Raw genomic sequence first — 26,480 nt, forward strand, 5'->3', positions numbered from 1 at the left:
GTAAAAATAATCCATATGCTTTTCAAAGCATTGATTAGGCCGCTGCAAATGTTTTTGTTAGAAGTTCACACTCCACGGACTGGTCAAGGTTGAAGGGTGGTTGCTCATTTTCTGGCTGAAAACTATCGTAATTTGTCGAATAGAATGAAAATGCAAAGATTTAATTGAATGCACTTGTATTTCCTTAAACATTTTATAATTATAATTCTCGTGACAAAAACTTTGAAAATGATGAAATATTTTTTTAAATAAACTGCAACAATAATGATAAATCGTTGCAAAGGGGGTTTCAAAGTATTTAAAGTTTAAAAGTGAGATTTCCCAGAAGTTTCATAATTTAACCAATTTTCATATTTAACAATTTTCGTTGAAACTTTTTGCATTTTGCCATTTTGCATCATTAGTGTTTCCCATACATGTTTTCATTCAATTTTGCGAAGTATCTTGACGAGGCATTTTCAGCTCGGTTATAAAGTTTTACATTCATAACCCAAATGTAATGCGTTCTAATCCCGAACTGGAAGGTTTCAAAGTGCATAAATTTGAGGCCTAGTCCTGAAGAATACGGTGTGTTATATTTGTTTTATTTAGTATTTGTGGATTTTGCTATTTTTACAGTACAATTTGAACGTGTTATAAATCATTTCCAAAAAAATAAAGAATTTTCAAATTAAATTAAAATTTTAAATTATATTTGAACTTTCAATAGATTTTTAAACAAAAAAAAATGAATAAAACCTGAAGAATTATAAATTCATTTTACAGATGGGTAAGAGGGCTATTTTACATGAACCTTGAAAATGGGTCCGCGGGCCACAAAAAACCACCTCGCGGGCCAAGTTTGGCCCGCGGGCCATACTTTGGTCACCCCTGGTCTAGGTCAATCATGGATTACACGTTAAAAAGATAGTAATAAAATCCATAAAATACTTTTTACTATTCTTAAAACTAACCCTGATAGTGATTTAAATTCGCTAAATTTTAGAGTCAAATTCTTAGCAAAGAATTTGTTGTTGAAAGAGTTATGTTTTTTTTTACCGAATTAATGATCGTTGAGAAGAATTGCAAAAAAAAAACATACTTTTTAAAAATTCCAGATTTATTTGCAATTTCAATCAATTATAAAAACAATAGACATTTCCTCAAATTCTTTTTGCTTGTTTTTTGTTTTTTTTTTCAAATTAGGGCTTATTTTGAAAATATTTTAATTCAATAGATTTGAAAATTTCACAATGTTTTTATTTTTAACATTGAAAATAAATAAATATTTGTCGGAAGGCGAATTGGAGAACGCTGGAGCAATACTTAAAGAAATCTACCGGTTTCCATTTTTTTTTTTGTATTTTTTTATTTAGCTCAAACTTTGTTCTGTCCTTTTACCAAAAAACCGTTTGTGCCATTGCTTTGCACGGCACAAAAAAGTTGAATTTTAGAAGGTTGCAAATTTGATAGGTTGAATATTGCCTCTTTTTTTGAGTAATATTTCATAAAAAAATGTGTGAAAATGTGAACCTTATTAATATTCATCAAAAAGGGAATTTAAAAATCATCACTTTACCTAGTAAATTATAATTTTCTCAATTTCAATTCTTTACAATTCTCTATTTCGACATCTATTGGTTCGATTTTCAAATACTCAAAAGGATAGCTGTAATAAATTCTACAAATTTTGTATGACCCAATGTCACCCCAACTGATGGTACATTTTAAAAACTGTGAAAATTCAATACCTGTTCTAAAATTCAAAACTCTGTGAATCTTTTTTAACCAAGCTTCTCTGTCACGGTGTATTTTTCCGAGAACATTAAGATAAAAAAAATCGGGAGGTCTGATATTTGGCACCATGAAAGAAGGACTCTTTCCCGACATTTTGCGGGGTCCGGCGAAATATTTCGTTGGGGGGTTTAGAGCAACTTTTTTTTGAAGATTTTTTTCGATTTTATAGGATTTTTCTTCAGAAAAGTCGATAGAAATCGATGGGTTCATGTTCATATCCATCAAATTTCTGATGAATGTGCCTCAAGCGACTCTAAATTACATATTTGACCTCAAATCAAAAGTTTCCAACTCAAATTTGATTTGATTTCTAGCTTTCTTTGAAATAACCCCAACATCCAAGCTGGAAACCTCAAAACGATCAAATAAAAATCTTTTCTTTTAAAATTTGTCATGAAAATACAGCAACAATCGCCCGGATACAAATTCGAGCTCAAACCATTGCTAAACTCAGAGTATTTCATTTAAATTCTATTTATTACCCAAAAGGTTCCCAACATTATTTTTTCAATCCTCTGCCATACAACACTAAAATATTTTAAAACATTTTCGAATCAATCATTTTATAGAGAACAGTTTTCTGTACAATTTCCATATAAAATTATCAATTTTGGTTCAATATAAGCAGAGATATACCCAATTTCGTAAAATAAAAAGTGTCTTTCTCCAAAATGTCTGGATTTAATTCCCATTCAAACGATGAACACTGCCTGCTATGATATTTTTAAGGATGAAAACATTAGAGATGCTCTCCTCTCTCGCGCACGAGAAATCGGTAAAAAGAATCAAAAGAAATCATCATCTTGATTATTCGGCGAAACATCTTTTCAAGTACTACCCTTGCAAGTGTAACGTCACACGTCGAAAAATGACCTGTCACATTTTGTCGATGGGCAATGTGTGTAAACAAAGTGAAATAAAAAAAATCACAAAAAAATCATCAGCAGATTGATTTTCTTGGAGAATTTCGGGAGCGATTTTCTTTTGCATGATTTGCCTCCTCTATCTTTCGCGGGTGAAGAAAGTTCGCAAGCGAAATTGATTTTTTTTGCGATTATTCCATCCCTGCATGGGAGGTGGAGGCTGTTGTAAAAAGATATTGAGATTTTGAAAAAATCCATTTTTAACAGTAATTTACAAAAGCTATGAGAAAAAGTCAAACCAATCTTAGATGTATATAGCACATTTTAAAGTGCTTTAAAAGACCTTTCGAATGCATTTAAGAGAGTTGGAATTGATCAAGTTTTACGAAAATCCGAGCAATTTTAAGTTTTTTTTTTATGTTTTTTGGACCTCAAATGCCCGTTTTACCCCACTTCCCCTGGTCGTAGAGGTCTCATATTTGACATGAACTCATCTCATGTATAGACAAACAAACGCTGAAAGTTTCATCCAAATCGAAGCACCTTTTTCACATTGCAAAAAAAAGAAATACAAGCTATAGTTAGGAAAAATGGGTTTTAAAATGCATTGTATACTAGTTCCGTTGTTTAGCAATCAATTGTTTCCAAAATACGTAAGATTAGACGAAAACAAAAATGTCAGATAATAAAAATCTTTTTGCGGTACTGTTCATCGAAAATTCACAAAAATTCAAAGGATTTTTGAATTAACCCAAACATACTGAAAATGATTCTAAACGCAGGGGAATGCATTTTTTGTTGATATAAGTTAATTTCACTTAAAATTCCATTGAAAATTGAACCTAAAAAAACATTTTTTGTCCCCTCATTTTCGGGGTGACTTTGAAAGGGAGGGGGGTCTAAAAACTCATGCAGCTTATTTTTTAAAATAAAATCTCCTTTCTGCAAATTTTCAAATCGATCTTCCTCATTTAGTTCCAACCCCAACTGTTTCCCAACTCTGCGCATGTCCTTCATTTTTTCGTGAATCTCTGTCAACGGCTTCCTTCGGTTTTCCCGATCCCGTTTCCAAAACATTGCCTTCGTCCACACATTTTCTCCACACTCGAAAACATTTTCCCAGTCATCGTCGAGGCTCCACTCGGGGTGGTCCGGTTCGGGAAAATACTAGCTTCACTTCATTATCCGTCGGTCTCGTGTGTGTACTAGGAACTTGTGCAAGAGTTTCCGAGCTTTGGGGACAGGAAAAATTCCACCACATCGTCGTCGCCAACAAAACTGTGTGTGTTTCCTGGTTGTCTGAGGCTGGTTGACGGGGCTGAGCCTGAATGTCCCATGTGAGAATTTAAAATTATGTTTCTATGAAAAAGAAGAAGAAGAATGAAACGGAACAAGCGAAACCAATATCACGGTCAACGCACTTGCATTCAGAATATTTTAAGGGATGAGGATACCCGCCACGTGGTGGGAACTTAAGGGGGAAGGGGTGATTAACACTTGGACTGCCAAGATAACTGAAGCTTTTCTGGATTTTTAAATTAATTTTGATTGATTTCGAGCAATACTATTGACTTGAATAACTATAAATAGGACAATTTACCCTTAATAAATCTAATAAGTCAATTTTGTCAGCCTGATAGTCCAGGTGTTAAGGGCAGATTGTGTGACTAATAGCGATTGCATGGCCCAACCTGGCTGCCTGCGTCCAGGGCCTCATATCTGTCCCACTTAATCAGTGTTTCGTGCCAAGTGACGAACACCATTCCTGAACCCCCTTCGATTCAATGTCGTGATGAGCCGTGGGAATGTGTGCGATATTTAGAATCGATTAGTTCGTATTGATTGGGACGACAAGGTTGGGACACACGCACGTGGAGCGAGGGCGAAGGGCTTTGTTTGGTCGCGCCAAAGTGGGACAAATTGGCGGGTGATGAGCTTTTCGGCGAGATTCTTTTGAGTGACGACGACGACGACGACGTGAAAAGACTTCCAAAAGGCGAAATTGTTGGATCGATTTTACCTCATGCAAAATTTAGCAGCTCATCGCTGCTCGTTGGAATTGCAGTGAAGTTGAAGGAATGAAAAAAAAAAAAAACTCGTGAAATACAACACTATCCAGAATAGTTCCGGTTTTTGCCTGGTGCTTCGTGTTAGGGCGCAAAAAATACAGCAGAAAACGGTTAGTGGCATCGGAACAGGAAGAAACTGGCATAGGAGAGTATCGTGGCTAGTGAGAATATATATTTATAAAACAATCAAAACTTGGATATTTTTTCATGATATTTTTAAAGCTTCTGTACGATCCTAATAACTAACATATGTTTTTTTAAATACTCAAGAAAATATTAAGAAAAGCTTATGGCCGAAAATAATTAATAATATAGTATTTTGGATGCATCCCCTAAAGAACTGTAAAAAAGTTATTTACAACATAATTTTACTTTTTTTACAATCATATTGTTGCAGGGTTGAATCCGGTAGTTTGACAATTTTGGTACTTCTTTATTCAACATTTTTTCTTTCCTTAAAATCTCAAATCGTCTAAACTAAAACAATCTTTTTTCATAAATTATACATTTATTTAAATTTTTCAAAATGTTTTTTGTCTGCGATCTTAAAAATAGTTTCCAACCATTATTTTTGACAAATATAATACACTGTACATTGTACAGTGTACAACCATAGACCATTTCGAAAATTTTGACACAACTTTTTTTCAATTGAAGACCATGGGAATTTTAAAACCTTTAACGGTACACATCTCGGATTAGTTTTCAAAAAGACGTGAGAGTCATCGGCAAAAAAGCCTTTTTTGCATTGATATTCGACCTACTTACGAAAAACAAACTTCAAAAATGCTTAAAATTGTTCATCTACACGGAGAAAAAAGAGTTCCCAAAATCGTGAACGAGCGTTCATGAAAATGGGAACCACGAACAAAGTGTTCAAATTCCATGGTACGATTTCCAAAAACGTACCATGGAATTTGAACACTTTGTTCGTGGTTCCCATTTTCATGAACCCTTGTTCACGATTTTAGGAACTTTTTTTTCTCCGTGTACACGTCTTTGAAGTCCCCGAAACTAAAAACAAATGAAATATTGGTTATATTTAGAGAAAAACAAAAATTAATCTCGGAGGTAACTTGGAGGTAACGGTAACGTGGCTCATACGGCTTTTTGAAAACTCATCCGAGACATCAACCATAGCTTTTGCACCCAGATTTCTGTTACAGACATTTTAGTATCTTCAAAACTACGGGAACTATCGATATAATTTTTTATTCGTCCCCTAAATTACTGTCTTCAAAGTCATTTACAGCAAAGTTTTACTATTTTTACAATCAGATTCTTGCAGGATTGGGTCCGTAAGTTTGACAATCTTAGAATAAGAAAAAAACAACTTCCTTGGTTGCTGTGCACCCTTAAGGAAGTTATTTAGGCCTTTACGTGCCAAAATTCCAGTGCTTCCTGTTTTCACAACTGATTTTTTGAGAATAGTTAAATCAGTCTTTTAGAATTCTTTAAAAAAATAAACCTAGAAAGCATTACCAAATTTTCAGCTATTTGCCCAACAAATCGTTTTAGACAAATATTCGTTTATTTTTCATTATTTGCTATATGTTCTGGTTGACAAAAAGTTGTGTCTAACTTTTACCTACAAGTATTTTATGGCAAGTCAAACTATGTAAATTGTAGAAACTTTTCGTACACAAATGGTAGGTAAATATTCAAAAGTCTGTTTTTTGAGAATGGATTTTCTGACCATCTTCAGCAACGTTGTAGGTTATGAATTCTTGAAAAAATAAGATTGCACTCAAAAAACAAACACCCATTCAATCATTTTTTTTTATAAAAAGTAAAGTTCCCATGAACATTTTTTTTAATTTGTTGATACGTTAAAGACATTGCTTCTCAACCGATAAGAATTTTTGTGAGATTTTGTTTTATTCTAAAACTGTTAAACTATTTTTTCAAATTTATTTTTTTTTTAATGGATCAGAGTACAGTTCAGACTCAATTTTCCGATGGCCTTGGCAAAAATTCACTTTGGATAATCGAATCACGAAAAAAAAAATTTTTTTGTTGTTTTATTTTTTTATTGTTGAACTTTATATGACCTTTAAACTTCTCTAAAGTTATTTAGAATTTTTAAATCCAAGATGGCGGCCAAAATAGCGATGATGAAACATTGAAAATAAATGCATTTTTTAATTTAACTAGCAATCAACCATTCAAATTTGACTAAAATGGGATCGCAGAACTCGAATTTGATGTTTAAATCATGAAAAAGAAAAGTAGAGAGTTTAGTGAAAACAAGCAGAACCAAATACAAAAAAAACTGTTTTTTTTTGTGAAATTTAGTTTTTTTTTAATATGAGCAACTTGATAATAAAAATATTGAAAATAAAAATTTGAATTTGATTCTTTTAAAAAAATACAAAAATAAACAAATTTTGTGAGTGTTGAAAACAAACTAATCTTTCAAAATCTTAAAATGAAATTTGAGTTATAATACAAAATTGATATTTATTTATTTTATTTTATAATTGTATTTATTAATAGTTATATTAACGAAAAGAAGCAGGTGTTCATGAAAAATTGATTAAATGAACAAACAATCAATCAAAATCAAACCTACGTCACAAGTTTTTCAAATAAAAAATAAATAAAAATAAATAATTTAGTTTATTTCGCAATTTACACTTTATTTTGCTATGAAAATTGTAATCTTTCAGTGAACCTCTTAAATTTGTAATTATATTTGTGCATAAATGAAGTGAAAGAGGGGGTGGATGAAGTTCCTGAAGATCTACCAAGGGGGGAATGAATCGCAAAAGGTTGAGAAACACTGAAACAATCACCAAAAATGTCATTTTTGGACATTAGAAAGTGTCAAAGTGTCATTCAAATAAAAAAATTTCCACAAATAAATGAAACACATGCAGTAGGGTGGGTACGGATTTTGAAAAGTTCTCAGATCAAGTTCTGGTGTGGTTCCCCTTGTAGGGCATACCCATAGGGACTCTCACGCCAAATTTCAGCTCATTTGGTTGAAAACTGGCTTGTCTCAAGCTAGTTCAAGTTTACATGGGATTTACTATGGGAAATTTAGAATTTTCGTTCATTCGCTCCTACATGCCTGGGGGAAACATGTAGAAACTTCTATGATGGCCAGAAATGAGCGGAATCGTCTGGAGAACAACTTTCCCTAAGAGACCAGGTCGATTCGTTCAACCCCCATCGGGCTCAAAGGCAATACATCCGGGGTTTTCGGAACCAACGGTTTTCCCCAGAAAAGCAACAAATTTTCCTTAGCATGCTATGAATGCTTGATGAACACCGCGACGCCACATGTCAAACAGCTACCACTTGGACTAGCATCGCCTATAAAAAATTACTTTTCATTACTTTTTGAACCATAAATTTAAAAAAAATAAATTAAAACCCCGGATGTATTGCCGTTGAGATCGATGGGGGTTGAACGAATCGACCTGGTCTCTTATCTTAGGAAAAGTTGTTCTCCAGACGATTCCGCTCATTTTTGGCCATCCTTGAAGTTTCTACATGTTTCCCCCAGGCCTGTAGGAGCGAATGAACGAAAATTCTAAATTTCCCATAGTAAATCCCATGTAAACTTGAACTCGCTTGAGACAAGCCAGTTTTCAACCAAATGAGCTGAAATTTGGCGTGAGAGTCCCTATGGGTATGCCCTACAAGGGGAACCACACCAGAACTTGATCTGAGAACTTTTCAAAAATCCGTACCCACCCTAACATGCAGCTTCATACAATTATGTTTGAGTCTGATACAAACTTCATGCTATGTTGTTATCTCTCTTTCTCGTGTTTCTCTTGAAAACAACGGAGCAATATTATAATATTTTTGAATCAATGAAACTTGATTACAAATTAATTTATAAAAGTTATGAATGTATTTAAATCTAGGGGGGACAGCATGTTTTAGAACACTTAAAAGTAATAAATGAACACAAGTTGTTGCTCTGAATCTGGTCTAACCGAAACCACTTCAAAAAGCAAAATATTAGACTGCAACATTGCTTAAACTGCTGTCCCAATTCTCCTCATGTGTCCCAATTCGCCCAAGATGACGGTACCTTTTTTCACTTTTTCATACGATAAGCTAAAATAACTAAGTTTGTAACTTTTACTTTTAAACAGACTTAAACATCTTTACAAATTGAAACAGTGACAATTCTCCCCTAAGCTAACGATATTCGTGCCAGTGAGTAAAAAGCTGCTAGCAAATGCTCTATAACCAATGTACTAAACTTTTCTGCGAAAGTTCAAACGGTGAAATCGATGGCGCAATTTAAACGTAAACTTTCCCGGATAGCCCGATGAAAGCTAAAGTCATACCCGAGGACGGTACCTTATTAAGTCAAGTGGAAACTGTACCCCTCATACTCTCATACTAGTATATATCGACTGAAACCGTTAAAGGAGCACACAACGAACAACGAAACGACGATCCACAGTAGTGAAGAGCGTTTGCGGTCGCGGACCAATGAACACATGCTAATAATCCCTATCGATTTTTGACGACGGCCTCTCGTAAGTGACTTGACTCGATGTCTGGGAAGGGGACTTATTCCGAGGGGAATTAGCTAAACTCTTTTTACTATTTCTATTTCAGTATTAAATTCATTTGAACCTTCTTGAGGCTTTGAACAATTTTCAACATGAAAAATTCTGCATGCAAAAAAAGATAAATGTTCATCACAAAATAAATGATCAAAACTCCGACACAGAGTGGAAAATTACCGTGATGGGCACGAATTTTCCCAGAAACCTGCGAAAAAAAATTACCCATTTTCATGGGAAATTAACTTTCCACAACCGGTTATCTACCTCCAGGGGAAGGGGACGGGAGAGAGTGAAACAACCCGTCAAAGTGACTAATATTGCGACGAGCACACACACACACACACTCTTTTTATGTGTCCTGTCAAAAGTCTTACTTTATCTCGAGAGCGGCTTGGGTTGTTGGAGAACAAATTGAGGTGAATGAGGTTTTGGGGGTAGGAAACACCGAAATTTGAGTGTACTTACAAGATATGCTTTACCTGCCACGTGCCCCCACCCCTCGAGGAGCAACGCCTTTTTCCCAGAAGGGACCCCTCTTTTTGGACAAGTTAAATTGTTCAATGATGTGGTTGGTTTCACGTTTAAATCGTTTTTCTGGCTTGAAGAAAGGGAAAATAAAGTCATATCCAACCAATCTTAACAATTTTAAACTATATGTTCTCAATCTCCCAAATAAAAAAAACAAATGTTAAGAAAGTTCTCTAAAAAAAAGTCCTACTTTACTCCACCTTCCCCTTAACCTTCCGTGGAAATCCTTTTCTCTTGACAAAGGAAACACTTTCGCGCGACACGAGATGAATTGTGTCGTTTTGGTTGGCTGGGTTTGGTTCTTTTGTTGTATAACGCCAGTAGGCTATGTGTGTGGGAGGATCAGCCTCGGAACGAAGCTGGTGAAAGCTATCACAGTTGAAAAAATATTTTGGCTTATTCAAAAATATTCAAAAACAAAAAAAAAATAATTCCGATTATTGGACTTTTTTTTATAAAAAAAAGCTTCAAAATCATCTTTTTTAAAACATCAATCGTGTTTTAAAACAATCGTATCTATGAAATTGCTAATGTTTTTAGCTTCAAATTTTAAACCTTTTTTTCATTCTATATTTTCTACTGTCTAACATGCGCACAACAAAAAGAAACGATTCAATGTATTTGTGGGTGTGTTCTGGTTGTGTGAAATTTGTCGGGGGAAAAGCTTTTCGCCGGAATCAAGTAATCGGTGCCGAGGGATGACAACAAAGGGGTGGAGGTGCAAGGTGGTTTACTGTTATGGGAATGCATAAAAATCGTAAAAATGAGCACAAATCGGGTGTGATTGTGTTATATCGTAAAATAATTCATTTGGGGGAGTGTGTATTTGTCAATTGTGTTTTTGATGTTATTGATCTAATTTAGGAGGCATAAAAAGTTTTCTCTTGTTAAGATACTTTTTTCTGAGAAGGTGTCACTACAATTTGATTAAACAAATTTAAATACAATGCCAGAAATATGTTGCTAGAACAGGGATGTTGCAAAATGGGGAAATCTTAAAAAGTTTATTTTTAGAAAAAAATAAAACTATGAATATTTATGTGAGAACCATAAAAAAACATCGTAAACCCTTCATAATGACGGATGTGATTTAGAGGAATATTCACAAATCACCTAATGATTTGATTGTGATGATTTTATAACTATCCAAAATTTTCATTGATTCATGATAAAATATATTATTTGCTTTAATAATAATTATATTTTGAGTAATATCTAACTAATTTATGCTTTGAAAGCATTACGAAACCAAAAATATCTATAACCTTGCATGTTGCCAAAATCGGCAATATTTAAAGAAATTGTTGTCAAAAGTGAGTGTTGCCAAAAACGGTAGGCATTGTAGTTGAGAAAAAAAATACATAGCCGTATAGAGACATTTTCTACGAAATAGGCTGATTTTGTGCATTTTTTTATTTGATTCAAAAATTTGTGGAGGCTATCGCAATGTCCAAAGAAACCATTGTCATTGATTCAACCATACAAGCCTTCATAAAATTTTAAAGAAATTTTCTGATCGATTTTCTGATGAGCACTGTTCAGAAAAAATAGGTACAGTCCAGACTTGATTATCCAAAGGCCTTGGAAATAAGTTACATCGGATAATCGAACCACATTTTTTTTTCGTTGTCTTATGTTTGATTGTTGCGCCTAAACTTAACCCTAAACTTCTCTAAAGCGATTTAGAAATTTGAAATCCAAGATGGTGACCAAAATGGCGGTGGAGAATTATTTAAAAAAAAAATCCATTCTATGATAAAATAAGCAATCAACCACTCAAATTTGACTAAAATGAGGATCATTAAAAATCAAACCATCCACATTAGCGACCTCCAGGTGCAACTTTTGTGGTCTCTATTGCAAGTTTCTGCTCGAACCTAGGAGTCCGAAGGCTTGATGGAAATACAATGTCCCATCCCAGAGGGTCCCGGAGTACCAAACCTTCTTAGCATGGTGCTCGCAACGAATACAACCAAAATCTCGGAGCGTATGGTGGTGTGTCCCCACGCTTTTTCCTCCCCTGTCGATTCAGAATTGCGTTGTTGTTCGAACACTCAGTGCTCAAACTCAACCCATTTACGGATCATCTCTGCGATACGGCTTTACGCAGTAGGCCTGGCCGCTTTAACGCTTGTGATGTTTCAATGCATTCCGATGCAATGGCGCACTACAAATGTTAATGAATGACAAGAAGAATGCTAGGCGTCATGTAACCTAAGCACTCTCCCTCCAGGATACCTTCAAAAGATTGGCTGCGCTAGGGTCTGATTAGATTAGATTAGATTAGAACCTAGAAGTCCGAAGGCTTGAATGAGGTGAGCACCCAAACTACTTTCTACTCCAAGGAAAGGAATGAATAAAATAAGGATGCAGAACTAAAATTTGATGTAAAAAGTACGAAAATAAAAAAAAAACATGTTTGAGATTAGATTATCCAAAGTCCCATACAAACCGTCGGATAATCGAACTTTGTATAATCGAACAAAGTTGCCCCAACCCCTTTATGATTTACGTGAAACTTTGTTCTATGAGGCAACTTTGGTCCGTGATCATGAATCTGAGGTCCATAATTCGATTTTTCGAAGAGTAGGTACGACCCCTTTAATTTTTGAACATACAAAAAGACGAGTTATTCCATAATTTGCCCTTTTTGTAAATTTGGATGCCCATTTTCAAAGCGTACTCAAAATTCCGAAAAAACGTAAGTTTCATCAAAAACAAAATACAATATTGCAAATTTTTGTAACTGACTTTGATAGGATCGCGATTTTTCCTCAAAATAAAGAGTATAATTCAAATACGTACGGAATGGTTTAGAATCATTCTGACCGTGGTAGAGAAGTGCTCAAAGTACCTCAAGAAATAATTTGCCTTCATGAAATTTCAGAGAGTTTAAAAAGTTAGTTAACTATAGTTAAGAAAATGTTGATGAATGTCATTATTTTAAACTTCTCAAAGTGTCATGATTTTCTCACTGAACATGACTTTGAATCGGAAAACGGAATGCATTTCCGGATTCTTTGGACAATTTTCCACTAGGAGAAGGTTGAATAAGTTTGTAAAGAATGTGTGTTTTTGAAACACGATTAAAAAAAATCTCCAAATTTATAGGCAATTTCAGTTGAACAAATTTCATGTAAAATGAGAAAACTTGTGATTAGTGCTTCGAATTCAGTATAAAATGCAATGTAAATCAATAATTTTATAAACAAACCAGTTTTAACAAATTTCAGGTAAAATTCCGACTTTTTCACAATTTTACCTAAAATTTATATTTATTTTGTTAAAAAAGCTTGTAAACATAATTAACTAAATATAAACATTGTTTTTTTTTCTTAAAAACAATATCAGTAACTTCAGTGATGGTACATTTAACGTACAAATAAAGCTTGAACATCTTAAATATGATTTAAACAAGAAATACAATCAAAAAAAATCAAACCATCCACATTAACGACCCCCGGGTCTTTTGTGGTCTCTATTGCAAGTTTCTGCTCGAACCCAGGAGTCCGAAGGCTTGAATGGGGAGAGCACCCAAACCTCTTTTTACTCCAAGGAACCTTCCACCCCAGTGTTTGAACTGACGACCTTTGGATTGCGAGTCCAACCGCCGCCAGCGATTCCACCGGAGTAGGCTTGGTTTGGAGTGTTGTTTGTACTTATGGCATGGAGACGACTCCTACACCTGGAATGACTTAACGGCCTAACAACCAAGGCCGGGACCGATGTTTTACTTCCTCATCCGATGGAAAGTTGCAGCAGATGGGAATCGAACCCAGAATCATCCGCTTACAAAGCGGACAGCGTAACCATTCGGCCACGCACTGCCACCACAAACGGAATCGACGTAACACCTTATAATGTGGCCCTCTTAAACCTTGCGGTTTCGTCAACGGATCCACAGGCGTGTATCGTTCTTTTTGCGACAAGACTCCGCCTCCCGGGTCTCCTAAGTGTGAAGGTATGGGCACGGGGAGAGGGCACCGAATACCTATATTTACACTTAGAATTGCCACCACAAGAAATACGATGACTATCAAATTCACCCCGGAATTTAAACTATGAATTTTCGGACCCGAATGACTCTTGAGCTAAGTGGTCCTTAAACGCAAATAAATAAAAATAAATAAACTAACTATTTTTTTAAACACTATTAAAAAAACTTTTTTTCCAAAATAGTGCATGGACTTTGTGTGGCCTACCCCAGTACTTGTTTTAAAAATTATAATCTTGAGTAAAACCTTACCTGTTGGAAAATATTCCAAAAACAAATTGAAATCCTATCAAAGTCACCCCGGTTCACGGTATGTTCTTTTTAAATCTGTAACAGCCCAGAAGTGCCTTTTTTCATTTAGAGCAAATGTTTTCATTATAAAAATTTCGCGTTTCTTGTAACTTTGCAGGGTTATTTTTAACAATGTTTTACAAAATTGTAGAGGAGACAATTTAACCATTTTGATGTTTGAACAAAAGGGATTTGCTCATTACCATCAAAAATTATCGTGAATTTATGATTTTCTTTCCTCAACAACTTGTTGCATAAACTATAGTATACTATTCTGAAAAGTTGAATTTTTCAGCACTTTATCGAAAATCAATACTTTTCGATACCGTTTTTGATTTTGAATCTTGAGCCATCAAGGCTAATAACACTCAAGAAGCGAAACGAAAGTTTCACATACAGTCCAATTCAATGGGTGTATTCTAGAATTTCAGAAAATGTTGTATTCAACTCATTGCCAAATTTACGACTCGTGCTAAACAAATCTTCTTTTTGCAAATTTACTATTTTGTGTCTCAAGTTGTCTGCGATTTATGCCAAAAGAACACGTAAAAGTTTTCAAATTTGATAGCGTCCACTGGTCTATTTTTTATAATTTTGAAACATCATTACATATTATAAATGGCCTTAGTTTCAGACCCCTTTCTATATAGCTAGTAGAGTTGTTCAATACATTCTAAAAAAAAGGGGAAAAATAATATTATGTTTATGCCTATATTATCTTAACATATTTTGCGACTTTTTAAAAGTTAGTAATGAAGTTATTTTGCAAACCTTAACGTAAAAACTGGTAAAAAGCTCTTTGAATTCGCTAACGATTTTTTTTCATTTTTATATTTATTTTGGATAATGAGTTTTCCATATTTTCTATCGAATAAATAGAAATAAGTTTTGTTTTAAATAACTTTAGTTTTAGCTCTTTATTTACAAAAATGATACACGTTTGTTTCACGAATGTTTAAAATTTCAGGAAAAGTCTTCGAAAAGTTATCTCTAAGTTCACGTTCCGAATAAGGAATGTTTTATTGAAGTTTAATTGAATAAACCTATTAAAAAGTTCAAGCAAACACGAAGAAAATGTCTACCCTCAATTCACAGCTCATCATCAAACTTCCGTAACAAACCATAAATCCGTCCCAAAACAACAAATCAGCATTCATCCGCCTCCGCCACAATCACACCAAACAAGTTGAACAACACCCGACTCAGAACACAGGAAGCACACACACACCTACAAATACACGTGCCACTAACACAGGACCCAGAAAAGACCAACAAAACTGCAAAGCACACAAACACAAAGTCATAACATCACAAAGGTAAGCGCAATTCAGGCGTTTCAGTTTTCGCGCGTCGTGAACCACCGTCCTGAGCATTTGCCACCTTCTAATAATGCTCAACCTCCCTAGACTTGGTGGGGCATGGTGGGTCTAACTCTATTAAATTTTTCATGAAATATATTTTTTTATTTTATAATTATTTTTTGTTAAAGTTTTTTTTTTATAAAGTTAGAGAATATAATGTTTTCATACAATTGATTTGGTGTAAAACTATATATTTTTAATTAGTCAAGTCACACCGTGCCCCCTCTGTTTGGTTGGTTACTGTAGCCTAAACACAAATGGATTCGGCAAACATTGAAAGTTTGAGGAAAATGGTGCTGGATTGGGAGGGGAAGTCGGAAAATGGCACCGGAGGGAGAAATGGGGCCACAGCGGCTGGCCGGGGATTATTAGCCTGCGAAGAATATACATTTCAAAAGTGGGAAAGGAAAAATTTACAACAACCGTCAGGGTGTCAATTTTGTATTTTTTTTTTTGTTTTTTTCCCTTCAAATTTGTAATGCAATTTTCGTTTGTTTTTTTTTAAGAAAAAAAACAAAAGTAATAAAAAATTGCGGTTTCATTCAAAGCTCTCTGCTTCTGACAGCCCCAATCAATACGCAGATTGGAGGAAAAAGCACCATTGTTTACATAACACACCTTGCGTCTCCACCCACCACCCACCCTCTCTGCGACCGTTGCTAGGAGCACTCAAGCAAAAAGCAAAGTTTAATTTAGCCATTCCTCCCCCGTGGGGTTGGTTCGCTCTAGTCTGAAGCTATCGCTCTCAGCAAGCGGTGCGTCGTCGTCACCGGCAGTATCGGCTTGAATAAACAAATGTAAAAGCTTGACTAGAGAAATTAAAGGGTCTAATGAGGAAAATTGTTGAAAATCTTTTTACTAAATTTGTAGAACAAGAAAATGCAAAAAGGAGATAGAAACTTGCTTATAAAAATATGAAAAAATATCAAATGAAATTTATAATGAAAACCAGTCTGCTGTGCCTGTGAGTGGGAAACCCTTTCAAATGAAAACATCAACGCTTGCGCCTACTGTGTTCTTTATTTCGCGTGTGTGTGTGTGTTTGTGTCGCGTGTGGGAGTATTTTTCCAGTCGCAAGCTGTGAGGCAAATCGAATCGAAATTGATCGCCCGGTCCCAACCCACCAGCCATAACCATTGATTTCCCTCCGAGTTGGGGCAATAAACAAAAATCTATTTTGCGCAAATCTTCCATTTCCGGACGCAGCAAGGACCAGCGCGGCGGAAGCAAGAGGGAAAATGAATGGCAAAGACGAATCCTAATAAGTCGCGTGTGAGCGGAAAACTAAACCCAAACAAATCCCCTGAGGAAAAGCTAAGCCCGTAATTAAATATAAATCAACCCGAAAGCAACCCGCAACCTCGTTGGTTGGTGAGGGAAATCATCGCAGGAGGCCAAGACACGAAGGAGGTGGTGGAACAGCGTAATTTTCCACCGAAAAAAAGCACTCTAAACATGTGAGTATAGACGAAGTAGAAAAAAACTGCTCTTATTTCTAGGTTAGGGTTGAGAAAGGGAATTTTTCCGTTAGATTCTGGAAAATTATTATATCACAGCGACGAGAGCAATTTAGACGTCAGCTTTTTTGAGCGCTCTAAGAGAGCAGCAGCAAACCCGTCAAAGCAACCTGTGCTGTGATGGGAATTGTTGATTCAAGCCGGATAGACAAATTATTAATTCAGCGGCAAAGAGCGCGATCGTTGAGCAGTCGAAGCAGCGACTGAAAGGGGCTGATGACTATTTAATTCGATTGATGCATTTTGTAGCCAGGTTAGGAATGCTGGGTGATTTCTAATTAGTCTTTTTTTTTATTTTTAGTCTTTTCTACAGTATTAGTTTAAAAAATATTGCTTATATTTTATTTTATAAATTCAGGTTTATGTCACCCCCCTTCAAAATCGTTCTGAAAAAGCTGGGGACAAAAAAAAATGTTTTTTTTTTTTTTCAAAAAACTTCAAAATTTTAATGGAAATAGAACTGAAAACAATTGAAATGCATTTTCTTGCGATCCAAAATATTTTGAATTTTAGGTGAAATTCCGTAGTACAATACTGCAAAAAGTTTGACGTGATTTGGTTTACAAACATTCAAAGGTTTATTATAACCTTGAGTTTTGACGCAAGTGAATTGTAAACTGCAATGAACCGAAATATCGTTTTTTCAGGCACCTCAATCAGCAAAAAAACACTTCAAAACCACTTCCGGAAACCCGAAAAATCTCACGTGGTCAGGAACCATTTTTCCAAAGCTGATCATATCCTGAAAAAGGATAAATTTCCCGTCGAATGCAACTGGGTGGATCGAAATTGGTCATTTTTTCGCAAAGATACAGCACTGAGAATGGAACACCTGACGGCATGTTTCTCATTTTAACCGCCAGGTTCGCAGTGTTGGTGCACGATGGCCCTTTATCGGCAGTTTTGTGAACCCTTCATTTGTTTCATAGATGGCGGCACTGTACCCAAACATGCCTACCGTACGGAACCTTCTACTGGATACAAAATATACACTTTGTAACGTCACGAAATGTAAAGCGGCTACAAATAAAACTTAACTTGTTTTCTAAAGCAATGATGGCATTCGATTCAGCAGTCAATTTTACGTTAAAAAACATGAAAAAGTATAGTTTATATTGATTTTCAGAGCAGAATCACAGCCTTTTCTAAAAAGTATTGAAGCTACACAATTATCCACCGTTGTATTTAACGTCACGCTACATATTCGCTCGTAGAAAAGCAACACGCAGAAAAATGTTTTGTAGAATCAGCCTGTACGAGGTTTGTTTCAACAAACATTTTGTTGAATTTAATCAACGCCGATTTTGCGTTGAAACAAACCTTGTTTTTCTCAATCCCACAAAAATCTTTTGTTGTTTTGAAAAAGTTGCTCTGACGTTTAGCGTTGATTCAACAATAATCTAGATTTTCAAATCAACAAAATGTTTTGTTGATTCAAATATGCCTTATTTTTCTGCGTGAACCGAAACGTTAAATCCTTAGCCCAATGTTAATTCTTATGGCAAATTTAACGTACTTTCAGAATCTGTACACCCAAAACTGGCAGCGCTAGTCCGAGAGAATGATGGTCTCGAGTCGAGAGAATAGGGGTACCATTCACGGACGCAGAGAACACAGCTCGAGATGGGCGATAGAACTATTCTCTCGAGGTTCATTTGCAAAAAAAAAAGTTCATCCGTCAAACAAAAAACCGAAAGTATCGACAACGGGAATCGAACCAGAGACCTTTGACAAACCAATCCAATGACTTAGCTGCCTCGGCCACCACAGCTTGGTGACCAAGGAGAAGTCAGAAGTTGATGTATGACACTTGTTGGAGATCTATTGATTCAACTAACGAATGAACTCATTTGTTATGATGGTGTGAGTTGGTACCATTATTCTATCGATTTTGGCACTGAGCCCTCAATAAATTTTGAGAGAACGATTATCTCGACTCTGAATTTTGGGTGTAAAAATAAGAAGGTGTTTTCTTTAAAATTTCCGGGTTGAATCAAAACTGAATAAGAAACGTCAAACCGTTGTAACGTCACGGCTGAATGTGTCGTATGTTGTTGCTCAGTTAAAAAATATTTTCATCTTTTCATTTGATTTGATTTCATTTCATAAAACAAAACGTGATTTTAAAGTTTGACAAACGATGAAACATTTTTTTAAATTGATCAATTGGTAAATTGAATTTATGACCAATTTCCCTAATTGTTGTACATTATTTTAGATCCCACGATTACGTAACACCGATCATTCCACAAAAAAAGTTCATACAATTCACACAGCAGTTATCAGGCTAGAGTTTTATTGATTTCAGCGTTAAAAGCTATTATTTTGATGAAAACATGCAATTGTGGAGAGAACCAAGGTTTGTTTACATCGCAGATAAAAAAAAGTGTTCCAAATACGAGGATTGCCGCGGTCAATATTTCGCTTTCAAATTTAGTCGAACGAGGTCTAAACGAAGGCACGTGAAAACCTGAAACATTATTTAGAAGAAAAAAATCAATGTCCCGGTAAAGAACGAAAATTAATATACTTCATATTCCAAGAAAAATTCTAAAAATTAGTATGGGACAACTTTGCAAAATTTGGGATTCATTTATATTCTACAGATTTTTTAAAAAAGATCCTGCTCATACTGCTCTTGTTCACATAAATGTCCCATATGTAAAACAGAAAGTTGAGAAAATGCAAAGCAAGTTTGTCCCACACATAAGGCTTCGTGTTAAGTTTTCGAGAAAAATCTGGATTTCCTCCTGATTTCTAGAATAAAGTACTGGATGGCTTTTCTGAAAGATTTCACAATTTTGAACAAAACTGCATCAATAACTCAGAAGCGATGTAAGCGTATATTCTGAAACTGCAAGCTAAAACAATTGTTAGGTATCTCAAGAGAATTTAATTCGCCAAACATTCGAAAAAAATATTTTTATGAAAAATCGTCTGAGGAACACGATGGTGAAGCCATTCGATTCAGCGTCCAATTTCCTTTAAAATATTTTTAAAGTTTTGCCTGTCATTTTTGGTTTCCGAAATATTGCTATTTGAAAAGTTTCTTGAAAAAATGTAAAAAAAAACTTTGGTGCGATGCCAAAAAAGAAAGGGTGGTTCAATTTGGTTCAAAATCGGGATTCTTACATGTGTTGGTAGTATCAATAGAGTTATCTATGGCCGATCTCACGCACACTAGCACACCATTTGTTTTGCTGGCTGGTACAACATTTAACCTCAATCTTTTTCGTGTACATACACGCAATACATGCGCACATAGATAACTCTATAGCTCCACCAAATTTGAGATTGATCAGAAAAAGTCGATTTCGAGTGGTGTGCAGGTGGGCGCGAAATGACCCATATGGGACATCTATGCGATCAGGGGCAGTATAAACTTGTGATTAGATTAAATTTCCTTTAAAAAAAAAACTCTAGATATGCAAATATTTTAAATATTTTTTTGTCCACAAATTTAAAACTACAATTTGTTGGAAAGTCAATGAAATATTTTTTTGTGAACTTAACAAAAGACACTAGTTTGAAAATCTTTTCATCTTGAAAAAGTTCTTTTTACTTTTAGTGAACCGGCTCTTTTGAAATCTCGTGAGGTGTATTGTCGCTCTGGCACTAAACCTAATCGAGCGATTTCTGCTCTCACCGCACTTTTTCTCTCCGCCTTTTTCTGTCAAGCTTAATTTGGTATTACTCGATCAGTGTGTAAGCTAACTTTGTTGTGATGCCTCCATATTGTTTTGATTGACGAAAATTTATGTCGGTGGATGAACCAACTTTTTTTGTTTATTTAATTAAAAACAAAATAAAATATGCTCTATTTTTACCTGCAAAAGTGGTCAAAATCATCATCCAAAATCTCCAACGGCATCACGCAATCGCTGATGCTATTAAGCTTGACAGAAAAAAGGCGAAGAGAAAAAGTGCGGCGAGAGTGGAAATCGCTCGTTTCGATTTGGTGCCAGAGCGACAAAATATTTTTCAGTGACGTTTATCCTCGCGTTCAACACAACTTGTTACACTCAGAATTAGAGTTGATAAGTTTGCGAAGCGTGATGTCTGATAAGTCGCCGCGAAAATTCGATTTATTTCCGAGACCACAATACCAGGCAGCGATTAATCGCAAAATTAACCATAGTCGTCGGATTTTCAACACTGTTAAGGAATCATTCATAAAAACCAAGCACCTCCATTGAATTTCCCTTTCTAAGAATAAATCTTTGGAGGCGCCTGGCTCCTTAGAATGGAACCATAGCAACCGACATCCGCAACTAATATGTTTAGAACTGTTTAATGTAGTCATTTAATAAAAAAGTAAAATGTAGTTCTGTCGATTGGAACGTGTTAAGGGAGCCAAATTCTTACAGAACCTGTCGAGCAATCAACAGAAATAAATTGATTTTCAAAATGTTAAGTTGCGGCTTTCGGAATTAGCGTTTTTCGGTCCAAAAGGTTAATTAACTTCAATTAAATAATCGCATTTTTAAAAGATTTTAATAATTTTAATTTTATTAAAATAACAGTTAAAATATTTCCTGAGCTCTTAGATGCTCGAATAATTTATGGAAGAAGCAAAACAAAATATTAATGCAAAGAGAAAATTATGCAACTTTTCAGATTTTTCTTAAAATAAATTGCATAATAAAATGACATTATAATTAAATAACCAACCACTTGTTCATTCACAAAACCCATACGATACATTTAACTATTCATCAGCCGTGATTCGCTTGTTTAAACTACTCTCCAGTTCAGTTCAGTAACTTAATTACACACTTTTCCTAGTCATTCCACCCGGTGCAATAATTCGTTTTAATTAACCTCTCGAACTTTGCGTGACTTCCTCTCCCCCCAAACAATAGGGCCGTCCCATCGTCCTCGTCCCGCTCGATGTGGGACGCCGTCACCAGTGGAACCGGCAGCCGGTGGACCCTGGGCACGCTGGTATTGGTGCACCTGGCCGCGTACAACGAATCCGGCGGCCCGGGCACCATGATCGGAATGGCCGGTGCGGCCCTGTTTGCCGTCTTTGCAGGTTCGTACACAGAAAAAAAAAATCAGGTAAATTTACATCATTTATGATGTACCAAAAGTGCACGTCATTAATGATGCGAATTTACATTAACTTCATTGTAAATTTAAATGCCATCCTATGTAAACGGGCCAAGACAAAATATTTCCAAGTCATGTAAATTTCCGATGAAATATACGTAAATTTACCAATCCAAAAAAAAATTTGCTCCGCTGAATCTTGAATCCGATGTAAATTTCAAAGTCCTTTGAAGATCGTAGTTCAGATTGATAAAAATTTAAACTCATTTTTGGTCAAACATCGATTGAATAAAAAAAATCTTTCTGAACTGCGAAACATAAACAAAGTGATTCGAAACTACACCGGACTATAGATTCAACGGAGCAAAGTACAAAAAAATGTTTAGGAAAAAAAGAAAATTCGGTGATTTTAACTATACGGAATGTACTCACCTGGCGGAAGGCAGTCAGCTGATGATCAACGGCGACCGCCCATGCTGCATCCGAGGTTGAGGTGCAGCTGCTTGTCCATGCCATCTCCCGCGACCTGATCCTCGACAAAGTTGGTCGACAACAACAAAAGTTTAGCTGGGCTGGATCGAGCATTTGGAATGCGCTGCAAGATAAGGGAAATCTGTTACAAAAATCGGTTTCACATAGAACATAAAAAAAGTTGTTTGATTTATCAAGTGTTGTACTACTTACGCGGCTACAAAGTGTCGTCCTTCATGGCCCTTTCGTTGCTTGACTAATTCATCTTCTTGGCGGACGAGTCGTTTGCCGTGCTCGTGCTCCATCACGTGAGATTGGTACGTTTCTCTGTGCTAGAACACCGCTTCAGCAAAATTCCTTGGGGAAGTAAGTGTTGCTGAGGTGTGTGCAGGCTTGCTGCACGACGGCTCCGCAAATGTTGCATAGCTTCATGTGCTGGGCGCTCTCCTTGACGCCGGGTTTGTGCTCAAGAACGGTGTAGTTTTTGGTCCACTTCTGGGTCGTCTGGTAGTTTTGGCCATTTTAGCTTCTTCTTGTGGTAGCGCAGGGACAGCTTGGATGTGTAACTGTAAAAAAGAAGAAATGGGTTGGGATCTTTGTAGAAAGGAGGTTTCGCGAAATAACTTACGCTCGTACGCAGTACACACAGTTGTACTCGATGTTCAAGTGCATCGTCCGGATGTGGGTGTGGACCGTGTTTAGCGAGGAGAAGTTCTTGTGGCACAGGTGGCTCTCGTACTCACGAATCTTTTCGTGCATCAGGCGGACGTGCTTCTTGAGTTAGTGCTTCTCGGCAAAGAGTCAGCCGTCATCCTTCGCTCGTGATAGCGCACAAGGATCCGCGTCTGACAGATCTTGCCGCAGTACAAACAGGGCGACTAAAAAGGTCACCCGGTGGACACTAGCCAGCCAGCAAGTATTCCGGCGGTGTACTGTAGCAGCTTTTGCCGTCTGGTTCTGCAGTGTGCTGACCAAAAAACGCGCCTCCAGGTGGTCGAAAAGCCGGATATTTTACTGGAATTTACTCGATTCACTTGAATAAAAACGAACTTTCTGCTCCGAGTTTGTATTGTTTTGCTTCAGCCTTTCAAGAAATTGAATGACAGAAGAAAAGATGCGCTTGAAGTCGAACCAATTTACACGTTGCAAAAGAAATAACCAAAAGTAGTGTAGACTTTTTAAAAGAGGTACTAGATTACACGCTTCTGAAATAAAATCGATTAAATTTGAAATGATATACAGTGTAAACTAACAGGATATCGTTTCAATAAAATTACAATTACAATTACAAATTAAACCAAGAGTCCAATCTTTAATTACTTCCTATCAACAAAGAGCAACATATCAATAATTTTTGACAAATCAATCTTTCGGTGTGATTTTATTTTATTTCATTGATCAATTTTTAAATATCTAGTAGAAATCTAGATTTTTTTTGAATAGGTTCCATAAACATATGAAAGACAATAGTTTATAGGTCATTTTTAAATAAAACTCTAGAAATATAAATTACTTGTATGTTAGGAGGAAAGTTTTGATTGTTTGCTACTTGATACTTAGTGTACGATTTGTTCGGTGTAGCCGCGTCCATTTGTATACGGACCAATGAATCAAACTTAAACTTTCAACAGATCCCGCTCACCCAACTGATATAAGTATGTATAAACTTGGTTTAGATTTAATAAATAGATGCGTTAAGATTGAAAATTAATGCTCGCGACTGTAGTTTACCTAATTTTAAAATTAAATTAAACAAAACATTTTTTTTTAACTATTCGGAAGTTACGAAATATTTTAGCAGAGCTGGTTCTGCCAGAATCCTGCTAGAACGGTGGAACATTTCTGCTAGAATGCTGTAAGAATATCCAGCTCTGTAAGAACTCTGTTAGAATCCTGCTAGGGCATCGTGACTGGGTGGACATGTTACATCATAAGAGCTTTTATACTCACTTTTGGATAAAACTAAGGCCAAACCAAATTTAGGTGGTTGGAGATGCAATTAACCAAAATTTAAGTAAGTCAAGGTGATCGTGTATTAAATCTGACATCTTCAATGATCTGTCATTTTTTTCAGATACAAAGAAGTTTAGGCTCATTGTAATTAAGATTATATAATTTTATTATTTAGTTATAAAAATCTATTTCGTGAGTATATACACAAAAACGATCATTGTTTTCTACGTATGACCATAATATGACGAAATCCTACGTGAAGGCACGAGTGAATATTCTGATCCGGGAGTGAAAAAGGTACATAATCTACATTGGAACCGGAAGTTGATGAGCCTACGGAATCTCCTGACACCACGGACAATGCAGCTGCCGCAGCCGCTTTTTCTGTTCCTAGGCAGAACCCTGCCAACGATGACACGGACAACAAGGAAGTCGTCGAGACTATCCGTTATGGCCGTTCAACCCGGAGTCGGAGGGCGATTTGCCAGCTGAAGGTGAGAGCTTCTTGCACTGCTGGGCCTGTTGATGACGTCAAAAGGCTACGGAAGAAGCTGCCTGTACTTCAACAGAAGGTTCTTGCGGCCAAAACCATCCAAAAAACATTTGAATTTGTAAGTAATAATCTGTTATTTATGAAATTATGCTTACCCATTTAATTCGTTGCAATGAAACCAGAAGGTTGTTCCCCATTCCTTTCAATCCAAGACGTAAACAAAGATCCCGAAAGTTGGATTGCTTCGGTGGAAAGCATTCCCGGTATAAATCTTCCGATTTGGACGCGATCAATCCAGTGCGACGTAAAACCTTGCGTATTGTTTGCTGCTAATGCCAAAGTCCATTATAATGTTTGTTTTTAGCAGAAATGGTAAAATGAATTCTTACTTTCACGATGATGAGCCTTGTTTTGATTTTTGATGCAAACAACGGGTGACTCGACACCTGTAACTGAATGTTGTTGTTTTGCACCTTTGAGCACAAAACAATCACTAGCATCTTTAATATTGCCAGTCAAACTAAGCACATTAACTACAAAACACTCACGCACCATTCCCTCGATAATGCTGAACTGTCATTAACAACAACAACCAATGTTTCAATTGGATTTTAAGTGCCTTAAACATTTACGATGAGCTAATTTTACATTAAATTATTATTTACATGCTTTTTGGATTTTCAAATTTATCATTTGCCGGAAATAAAAATGCAATTTGCATGAGATTTATAAGATACGTTCAATCTCATTTTACATGAAGGCTCTTTACGTGCAATACAACGATTTACAATGAATTTCAATTTTACATTGAGCATGTTTACATTCAAAACATGGTTTCAGTGTCGGGTAAATTTACATTTTTTTTTCTGTGTACGTGACTTCTCTGTATGAAATGGGAGGACAAAGTTTTAATTAAAGATGTGTGGCAAATTATTAAACTTGTTTCTATTGTCTATTCGTTTTCTGAACAGGGGTGTGCAAATCCAGCGTAAAGTCCCTGCAAATGTACTACATCCGGACGACCCACCGGGTGGACTTTTTCGTGCTCTTCCTAGCCAAGTGGATGGAAATTTTGGCCCTCTTTTCGGCGTGTGCCGTCCTCGTTCGCACCCTGAGTTCCTCCCTGGACGCCATGACCGGTGGGCTGGCAAGAATGTACATTTTAGGTGAGCAGCTCAAATTAACCTAATTACGACCCCCCGACACGCAACGCAACGCATGCTTTGATGTGACCCTTTTTTTTCCTAAAACAGGTCGAAATTCCCCGGAAAATGAGCCCTGGCCAGACGTAATCGGAGTGGTTGTCATCTTTCTCATCACCGGGATGTTTATGCTCGGGCTGGAAAACACCAAGATCTTCACCCTGCTGATGGTGGCCGGCGTGGTGACGGTGGCCACGATTATTGCCGTCATAACCGGGCTCCGGGGGAACTTTGAGCTGTTTCGCAGTGAGGCCGTGCTGCCCAGGGGAGTGGCGGGGGTAAGATTTTATGTTGGATAAAGACTATGTCTGCTCCATTCCATTAACATTGTTAAGTACCACATGGTGACTGCCCAAACGGGAAAAACATGAT

The 26,480-nt window shown here is 36.2% G+C and overlaps 1 protein-coding gene across 7 annotated transcripts in view; it reads left to right on the top strand.

Moving 5' to 3' along the window:
* The first annotated feature begins 3,759 nt into the window (after window positions 1–3,759).
* LOC119767007 (probable cationic amino acid transporter) overlaps window positions 3,760–26,480 on the top strand; it is a 40,979-nt gene continuing 18,258 nt past the window's right edge. Inside the window, exons 1-6 of one of the 7 annotated variants that reach the window (XM_038254153.1) lie at window positions 3,760–3,976; window positions 15,155–15,375; window positions 16,627–16,877; window positions 21,800–21,972; window positions 25,878–26,072; window positions 26,160–26,386. In XM_038254153.1, coding sequence (XP_038110081.1) covers window positions 16,876–16,877; window positions 21,800–21,972; window positions 25,878–26,072; window positions 26,160–26,386 — 597 coding nt within the window. In that variant the 5' untranslated portion in view covers window positions 3,760–3,976; window positions 15,155–15,375; window positions 16,627–16,875. Of the gene's footprint in view, window positions 3,977–4,696; window positions 4,819–9,098; window positions 9,214–15,154; window positions 15,376–15,520; window positions 16,878–21,799; window positions 21,973–25,877; window positions 26,073–26,159; window positions 26,387–26,480 lie in introns of those variants that run through there. The other 6 variants (XM_038254150.1, XM_038254152.1, XM_038254154.1 and 3 more) reach the window with 6 other exon arrangements.

The sequence above is a fragment of the Culex quinquefasciatus genome, chromosome 2, assembly GCF_015732765.1.
Source record: "Culex quinquefasciatus strain JHB chromosome 2, VPISU_Cqui_1.0_pri_paternal, whole genome shotgun sequence".
NCBI lineage: Eukaryota > Metazoa > Arthropoda > Insecta > Diptera > Culicidae > Culex > Culex quinquefasciatus.